This window comes from Cebus imitator, unplaced genomic scaffold (genome assembly GCF_001604975.1).
Source record: "Cebus imitator isolate Cc_AM_T3 unplaced genomic scaffold, Cebus_imitator-1.0 Scaffold690, whole genome shotgun sequence".
NCBI classification, from domain to species: Eukaryota; Metazoa; Chordata; class Mammalia; order Primates; family Cebidae; genus Cebus; species Cebus imitator.
The window spans coordinates 660,924-670,390 of NW_016108005.1; the positions used below are offsets into that span (position 1 = coordinate 660,924).

A 9,467-nucleotide genomic window follows, 5' to 3' on the forward strand; every position below is an offset into this window, starting at 1 on the left:
TACAGGCACGCGCCACCATGCCCAGCTAATTTTTTATAGTTTTAGTAGAGACGGGGTTTCACCGTGTTGACCAGGATGGTCTCAATCTCTTGACCTCGTGATCCACCCGCCTCGGCCTCCCAAAGTGCTGGGATTACAGGCTTGAGCCACCGCGCCCGACCGTCTTTCGTTTTTTAAATAGAACTGGGGATCTCACTGTTTCACTCAGGCTGGTCTTGAACATCTGGCCCCAAGTTTTCCTCCCACCTTGGCCTCTCAAAGTGCTGGGATTACAGGTGTGAGCCACTGTGCCCGGCTACACCAAGTGCAGTGTCATGATCTTGGCTCACTGCAACCTCCACCTCCCGAGTTCAAGCGATTCTCCTGCCTCAGCCTCCTGAGTAGCTGGGATTACAGGCATCTGCTGCCACACCTGGCTGATTTTTGTATTTTTTAGTAGAGATGAGATTTCGCAATGTTGGCCATGCTGCTCATGCTGCTCTTTAACTTCTGACCTCAGGTGATCCATGTGCCTCAGCCTTCCAGAGTGCTGGGATTACAGGTGTGAGCCTGTAATCTGACTGAGCCCAGTCGTTTTTTGAGACAAGGTCTTACTCTGTTGCCAGGCTGGACTGCAGTGGCATGATCTCAGCTCATTGCAACCTTTGACTCCCGGGTTCAGGTGATTCGCCTACCTCAGCCTCCTGGGTAGCTGGGACTACAGGCGTGCGTCACCGTACCCAGCTAATATTTGTATTTTTAGTAGAGACAGGGTTTTACCATGTTGGCCAGCTGGTCTCGATCTCTTGACCTCGTGGTTTGCCCGCTTTGGCCTCCCAAAATGGTGGGATTGCAGGAATGAGCCACTGAGCCCGGTCAAAAGCCAGAAGTTTTTGAGAATAGAAATTGACCTGCCCATTTTCCATGTCATAGATGTTCAGTAAATTTTATTTAATTACTTAGGTAGGATCATACGGAAAGTATCCTGTTAAAGACCCCCAGACTCACAAGTTAATTGGAAGGCATGAGGTGTGAGTGTTCTTGGCAGTTTTCAATCCCTAGCTCATCTCCATCTTCCTCGGCTGCTTAGTATCCTTCATAGGAATTTATTAGACCCCATTTTCAGCCTGTTCCTCATTGGTTTGGGAGGATCCTTGCCGGTGACGAGGTTGAAAACCCACTGATACATACAGTACTGTGCTTCTCAGTGCTAGTTCCAACTCTTCCCTTTGTGCATCCAAAGGTTATGACCAGTAGAGGGGGCATGGCGTTGGGGGATGGGTTCTACTTAGCAATAATCATTTAATTACTGCAAGAACCTTTCAGAGTGGGAAGGAAACAGATTTGGAGAACTTAAGCAGTTTGCTACAGCCATGTAGTTTCTAAAAGTGGCAGAACCAGGACATTGCTTCAGTCCTGCCATGCTCCAAAGTTCATGCATGGACCACTGGATTGTGCCCCCTTGTGCCTGCTTTTATTTTATTTGAGATGCAGTCTTGCTGTATTGTGCAGGCTGGTCTCAAACTCCTGGGCTCAAGCAGTCCCCCCACCTCAGCCTGCCAAGTACCTGGAACTATAGGCACGTACCACTATGCCTGGCTCTATATGTGTTTAAGCAGACGAAAGCTTATTTCCTATTGGCTTAGATTTTAGGTGAGTCTGATATTCAAGTTGCGTTTTTATGGACCTAAGCACACAATACAGAACCTTAGATTAGTGCTCTAAACAGAGTAACACCCTGTCTGCAAGGGCTACCACCTGAAGGTCTTTTTTAAAGTACATATTTTTGTGTGATTTGACTTTAACCATTCTCAGAATCATGTGTTCATTTCTATCCTGTTGGGGTTAGTGGTCAAAATAGAGGGTTGGTTGGGGAGGAGCTCCTTTGTGCTCAAAAGCTGTGTGTGTGTGGGGGGGGGGGGTTTTTTTTTTGAGACATCGTCTTGCTGGGTTGCCCAGGCTGGAGTACAGTGGCACGATCACGGCTCACTGCAGCCTCAGCCTCCTGGACTCAAGCCATCGTCTCACTTCAGCCTCCTGAGTAGCTGAGACTACAGTCATGTACCACCACCCTCGGCTAATTTTTCTGTTTTTTAGAAGAGATGAGGTTTCACCATGTTGCTTAGGCTGGTCTCAAACTCCTGGCCTCAAGTGATCCTCCTGCCTCAGGCTCCCACAGTGCCATGATTACAGGCGTTAGTCACCATGCCTAGCCCAAAAGCTTTTTCTCTTAACTTGCATTCTTACCAGCTGAGAAGTGCATTGGGCTCATTGGTAACACTTAGTTTTTGGCACTTTCTGATTTTTAACCCTAAGCATTGAAGGAAAAAGAGATTGGTCCTTAAAAATAGACTGGGCCTGCGTGCGGTGGCTCACACCTGTAATCTCAGCACTTTGGGAAGCTGAGGCAGACAGATGGCCTCAGGTGAGGAGTTCAAGACCAGCCGGACCAACATGGTGAAACCCCGTCTCGACTAAAAATACAAAAATTAGCTGGGTGTGGTGGTTTGTGCCTATGACCCAGCTACTTGGTAGGCTGAGGCAGGATAATCACTTGAACCCGGCAGGCAGAGGTTACAGTGAGCCAGTTTTGCACCACTGCACTCCAACCTGGGTGACAGAGCAAGACTTTGTCTCAAAACAAAAAAAAAAATAGACTCGATATGGTGGCTCACACCTGTAATCCCAGCACTTTGGGAGGCTGAGGTGGGAGGATCGCTTGAGCCCAGGAGTTAGAGGTTACAATGAGCTGTGATCGTGCCATTGCACTCCAGCCTGGGCGACAGACCCCATCTATAAAAAAAAAAATTAAAAATGGATGTGCATGGTAGTACATGCCTGTAGTCACAGCTACTCAAGAGGTGGAGGTGGAAGGATCACCTGAGCCCAGGAGTTAGAGGTTACATTGAACAGTGATCTCACCACTATGCTCCAGCATGGCTAACAGAGTGAGATCCTATGTCTAGATAATAATGTATGGGACCTTTGGATAGGGTAGTGTTTGTGATTTAATGTAAACTGTCTTTTTCTTGTTGCAGAGAAATGCTAACTTTGTTTTCTTCATCCATACAGGTTGGTGACATTGTGAAAGTCACAAGGATGAATATAAACGGTCAGTGGGAAGGCGAGGTGAATGGGCGCAAAGGTCTTTTCCCCTTTACGCACGTGAAAATCTTTGACCCTCAAAACCCAGATGAAAACGAGTGATTGCCGTTGCCCTGTTTCCTGCTGCTTTGTTGTTCTGCCTGTCCTAGTCTCCTTTGAAGTGGGAAAGCATTCTCTTTCATAGGCAAGTCACACTGCATTGCTGAAGTCCAGCTTTCTGCAGACTGACAGTCGCACACACATTTGCAATGCACACAGCGGCTGCCTCCTGATGTTTGTATCATAGTCGTATTGTCAAAGAGTAGCTGATTTTAGGGTTCTTTTGGATCATAAACTGGAAATACTGATGGAAGCACACAAGTGGAGAGAAGTTGACGAGGAAAGGGTCTTCCTTCTCATCGCTGCCTGTTTGTACATGGGACTGATTCTGTCATGTTCATCAGAGAAAGCTTGAGGCCATGGCAAGATACTGCATGTTTGCTGTTTCACAGAGTAGTGCCTCTGCTGCCATCTTGCTTTTCTTTGGACAACAGGAAGTGAACCTTAATAAGGAAGAGAGAATTCTGTCCTAAAATTCCAAAATTTGGCTTTTTATTTCCTTTTGGTTTGGTTTGGTTTTGGAAGACTAATTAATTAGACGTGTGTGTGTGTTTGTGTGTGTGTGTGTGTGTGTGTGTGTGTGTGTGTTTTGTTTTGTTTTTGAGACAGAGTCTTGCTCTGTTGCCCTGGCTAGAGTGTAGTGGTGCGATCTCAGCTCGCTGCAACCTCTGCCACTCAGATTCAAGCAATTCTTCTGCCTCATCCTCACAAGTAGCTGGGATTACAGGTGTGCACACCACGTCCAGCTAATTTTTGTGTTTCTAGTAGAGATGGGGTTTCATCATGTTGGCCAGGCTGGTCTCGAACTCGAACTCCTGACCTCAGGTGATTCCCCCGCTTCAGCCTCCCAAAGTATTGGGATTACAGGCCTGAGCCACCGCGCCCGGCCTAGACTTGTGTGTTCTAAACAGGTTAAGTAGCAGGTTGCGTTTTTATGATGGTGCAAGGAATGACACATGCCTCTGAGCTTCTAAACTGAAGCTGCTGTAACTAAAGGAATCTGAAAAGAACAACCCTGAAGCAGAGGCCTTTATTGTCTTGGTTGCCAGTAGCACCTTGTTTTACCGTGCAGCAGACAACACACAAAATAATGCATTTCTGGTGTGCCAGGCTATGTGCACAGCCCCTTGGTTTACTTGTTCTCAAAAGCATCAGAGTTGGGGAGTACTTTAGGGAAACCTTTGCTTACCTTGTTTGCCAGTGATAAGAGCAGTGGGTTGGAGGGCACTTGGCCAGTTTTCTCTCCAGCTTTTCAGTGAATGTACCCCTTTAAGGTTAAGACTTAAATTTCTTTAAAAAATGGGGTTGTTCATAGAATCATTGGACTCACTAATGAATCATTAAATTCCGCTCACTGAAGCCCAGACCTCCGTGACCAGGCCCAGTCTCACCAGGCTGCCAGAGAAAGTTGGTGCTGCTGATACTGGTCTCATAGTCTAAGTGTCTGTGGTGCTCCCAAGCAAAGGAAATGCAAGCTCTGGAAATGGTTAATCTGTTTGATGTCCGAATGTTTTAGTGACCAGGGAGACCATTAACCAGTTTACCATTAACTACTTATCAGTGTATTGATGTTAAAGCATTTCCCTGTCAGCTAAAATAGGCCTGTTCATACAAGCCAGTTGGTATACACGTGTGGTTCATCTGTCATCTGCTGCACATAACAGACTAGAATTCTGGGATTCCTGTGCAGTTCAGTCTGCTCTCCCTTCTGGGCCCGGTAAAGACAAACCTCAGTTCATAGTAAACACAGCAGACCTGGAAATGTAGCAACAGCTTAATGACTGTCACTTACTGAGCATCTGCTGTGACTGTGGCCCTGTCTGTGGAGGTTCCTAGGTTTTGAGATTTAAAGCAATGCCTTCTGGAGACAGAACCTGCAAAACAACCATTTTTCAATTTTTCTTTAAATAATTATTCCGTCAGGCAGATAACTGCCATATTAATGAATCTTGAGAGTGTTCCTGTCGCAGAATTAACGGTCAGTTGGGAAAACTATCACCATGGCTTCCTGTCTGTGGTTTTCCTCGAAAAGCCTTGGACATCACCTCTTCCTTGCCAGTGAGAACAGTGGCCACCTCCTGTTCTGCATGGTCTACGGTAGTTGCTGCTTCTGATCAGGTGTGTCAGGTTGGCTTATTTTGGATTCAGGCCTGACATAGCACCCACAAGTGGCAGACGTATCACAGAGTCCCCAAGCTCTGCCTAGAAACAGTGTTTGCCTTTTGGCCAATGACCTGGTTCATCTTCGCCCATGTTGAACCCTGAGTGAAGTTTCTAGCAGAGGGAGGAATGTGTGCCCTGTTCAAGGAGGGCACAGACCCTTAGGCCTTTTCAACCAGATTTACCTGAAGGGCTTGACACCTTTGAATGACAGCAGATGACTCCGAACACAAGAAGTCTGGCCATTTTAGAAAGCAAGGTTTCCTTTCAGCCCTGTCTACTGACCAATACCCCTACCCACCTTGTGTGGTGCACTTCAGAATCAAATATACCTAGGGTATTTATGGTTTTCTAATTAATCAGCTCATTACTTTGGCCCATGAAAATGGCATCCAGGGCTGCCAGGAGATTCAGAGCTCAAAATAAGATGAGCCTTGAGCTCTGAACTCCAGATATGTGCCAAAAGTAGTAAACTTTTTGACTTACAACCTTACCAGTTTTTTAATCAGACAGGAATATTCTCTTCTTCACACTAAACATGTGAAAGCAGCACCCCTGCCTCAGTTTCACGCCTGGGTTCCCCACTGGTCTGGGATGACTGTTGTGCTCCGTAGAGCAGTGCAAATCTGACCCAGAGCGTGGGTGTTTATAATGGCTACTTGCTCTGCTCTACCATGTTTAAAGAAATACTTGGATGTTAAATTAACTCACTATGGTTTTTCACCTGGGAAGGAGACAAATTACATACTAGAGGGCATTGACTGGTTAAAAACTTGTGTATCCTGGGAAGGACCTGCAGTGCAGGAGTCAGCCGTGTCTGTGCTGTGTGGAACCACCTAACGACATGGTTAACAAGGAAGAGGATGCATTGACCGGCTGCCGTTTGAGGACTTTGGTCACCCAGACTAGACACCTTCTGTGCTTGTGTTTGGGAAACTGAAAGGGAAGGACAGCTGTGCCCTCCTGGGAGCTTACATGTCCTTGGCACTGTGCTTGCTTTCCTTTACAGCTGTTTACAGACAAGACGGGCCTGAGGCGATGGCCACTGCTCTTGTTATGTTTGCTCAGAGGAATATGAACATTTTATTTCTGAAAAGGGATGATGTGGTTTTGTGCCAGGTGTTTGTAATTTAATCATTTAATATTATGGTTATTAACCTCTTAAACATGAATGAATTCTTGATTGTTTTAACACAGTACCTAAGACTAATGCTTTCTGTGGACACCACTGAGCTCTGCCTCAACTCCATCCTTTGGGACTGGAGAACTATGCCCCTGGTAACTGCTGTTGGTGTGGACACTGGGCTGGTTTTATTTTCTAAAGGAGTAGAAGGACAGGTCTCTGAGAGGATCGTTGTCCCTGCAGGAGGAACAGTGGCCTTGCTTCTTAGACAGTCTTCACTGTGTGTTTTAAAACAACAACAACATCAACAACGTAAAACTCTTTTGACCTGTAACTTAAAGATCATAAACTTCAGGCAATAATATTTTCTGTGTAAGCTTTTAAAATTATTTTTGGGGATCATAGCTTGTTTTATTTTGTGCTATAAAATTAACAGTATTAAATGACTTATATTCTTAGAATACATCGAGTGTCTTTTCTTAACAGATTAGTGCCTTTTTATTTTTGTATTCCGTTTTACGTTACTGGTCCCAGCATCAAAACCCTTGTTTCCATGGCCTGTTTGTATATTGTCTCAATAAAACTTGGATCAGCCGGTGGTGGCGGCAGCTTTGGTGTTTCAGTGTCTCCTCAGTCAGCCCCCACCAGCCTCCTCAGCAGTTCAGCAGTGGTGAAATCTGATGCTCCTCAGAGACCCCTTAGTGCTGCTGCTGACCAAGAGCTCAAATGAAGTCTTGGCATCTGCCCATTCTAACACTTGGGCACTCAGAGGGGAGCCCTTCGGGTCTCCCTCCAAAGAGAAAGAATCCAACTCCCAGTGTCTGCAGAGTAGGCGCTGTGTGGGAGCCTAGTGCTTGGCCTTCTGAGCATGGGGCAATAGTTCTGACAGGTTGCACCACCACAGAGAACTTGGATGTTTTTCTAGACACCCATATCTGAGGCTTCTATTAAATATTTCTTCAGCATGAGCTATCCAGGGTTGAATGGTTTCAAGCAGAAGTCGGGAAGTGAGCAGCCTCATCACAGGTCAGGGCATGATATCTGTGCAGCTTTCTTAACTCCTCTTGTTCGTACGTGGTCTTCCTGATGACCTTTGGGAGCCCTCCAAATGGATTGGCTTGAGGTGTTGGGAGGCCCACTGACACCCCCTCAGCCAGGGCCCTGTCTCTCCTCCCAGCTCTCAGCACATTTTATTGTTGACTTCACCTGTACTCTATTCCCATGCTTATTTGTGTATTGAGAGATGCATTATTTTCTTGTAAAACCTCAGGAAGCCATTTTAAAAAGTTATGGCCAGGCATGGTGGCTTATGCCTGTAATCCCAGCACTTTGGGAGGACAAGGTGGGCAGGTCTGCAGTTCAGGACCAGCCTGGCCAACATGGTGAAATCTCGTCTCTACAAAAAATGTAAAAATTAGCCAGGTGTGGTGGTGCATGCCTATAGTCCCAGCTACTGTGGGGTGGGGGTTGGGGGCAAGGTGGGAAGATCTCGAGCTTGGGAAGCAGAGGTTGCAGTGAACAGAGATCACACCATTGCACTCCAGCCTGGGTAACAGAGGGAGACCCTGTCTTTGTTTTTTCTTTTTTTTTTTGTCCCGAGACAGTCTTGCTCTGTCGTCCAGAGCTGGAGTGCAGTGGTGCGACCTCGGCTCACTGCAACCTCCGCCTCCCAGGCTCAAGCAATTCTCCTGCCTCAGCCTCTTGAATAGCTGGGATTACAGGTGCACGGCACCATGCCTGGCTAACTCTTGTATTTTTAGTGAAGACGGGTTTTCACCTTGTTGGCCAGGTTGGTCTTGAACTCCTGACCTCATGATCTGCCCGCCTCAGCTTCCCAATGTGCTGGGATTACACGTGTGAACCACCATACCCAGCCGAGGAGACCCTTTCTTAAAAATAAATTTACGGCCGGGTGGGGTGGCTCACGCCTGTAATCCCAGCACTTTGGGAGGCCGAGGCAGAGATTGGGAGTTCGAGACCAGCCTGACCAACATGGAGAAAGCCAGTCTCTACTAAAAATACAAAACTAGCCGAGTGTGGTGGTAGGTGCTTGTAATCCCAGCTATTCGGGAGGCTGAGGCAGGAGAATCACTTGAACCCGGGAGGCAGAGGTTCCAGTGAGTTGAGATTGCAGCATTGCACTCCAACCTGGGTATCAAGAGTGAGACTCCATCTCAGAAGAATTTACCAGCACTTTGGGAGGTCAAAGCAGGTGGATCACGAAGTCAATAGTTCAAGAGCAGCCTGGCCAAGATTGTGAAATCCCGTCTCTACTAAAAATACAAAGATTAACCTGGCGTGGTGGTGGGTGCTTGTAGTCACTTGGGAGGCTGAGGCAGGAGGAGGCAGAGGTTGCAGTGAGCTGAGATTGTGCCACTGCACTCCAGCCTGGGTGACAGTGAGTGAGACTCCATCTCTAAATAAATAAATAAATATTTTAAAAAATCTATTTGAGGCAGTGTCTTGCTCAGGGTACTGAGCAAGATGATAGCTCATTGCAGCTTCCAACTCCTGGGCTCAAGTGATCCTTTCACCTTGGCCTCCCAGTAGCTGGGATTACAGGCATGAGCCTCTGTGCCTGGCCCAGGATATATATTTATATAGAACTATGATGCTAAAATGTCCCTGGCTCCTACTTTCAGGTTTCTGCTGAATTTGAGAGAAGTCTGTCTTGAAATATCAAAACTGTCACATCATTCTGGAAGAAACTACTCCAGAGACATCTTTGAAAAATACCTTTAGAGCCTGCTGTAGTGGTACATTCCTGTAGTCCCAGCTACTCGGGAGCTGAGGCTGGAGGACTGCTTGAGCCTAGGAGTTCCATACTGCAGTGAGTTATGATTGTACCTGTGAATAGCCACTGCACTCCAGCCTGGTCAACATAGTTACCCCTATTGAGACAGCATCTCAATTTTTCTTTTGGAGAGGTGTGGTTGCCCAAGCTGGAGTTCAGTGGCATATTCTCAGCTCACTGCAACCCCTGCCTCCCAGGCTCCCCAGT

At 46.8% G+C, this 9,467-nt stretch overlaps 1 protein-coding gene across 1 annotated transcript in view; it reads left to right on the forward strand.

Moving 5' to 3' along the window:
* The window catches only part of CRKL (CRK like proto-oncogene, adaptor protein), a 35,745-nt gene extending 28,671 nt beyond the window's left edge, over nucleotides 1–7,074 (forward strand). Inside the window, exon 3 of the mRNA XM_017518631.1 lies at nucleotides 3,052–7,074. Coding sequence (XP_017374120.1) covers nucleotides 3,052–3,186 — 135 coding nt within the window. The 3' untranslated portion in view covers nucleotides 3,187–7,074. The remainder of the gene's footprint in view (nucleotides 1–3,051) is intronic.
* The last annotated feature ends 2,393 nt before the right edge of the window (nucleotides 7,075–9,467 follow it).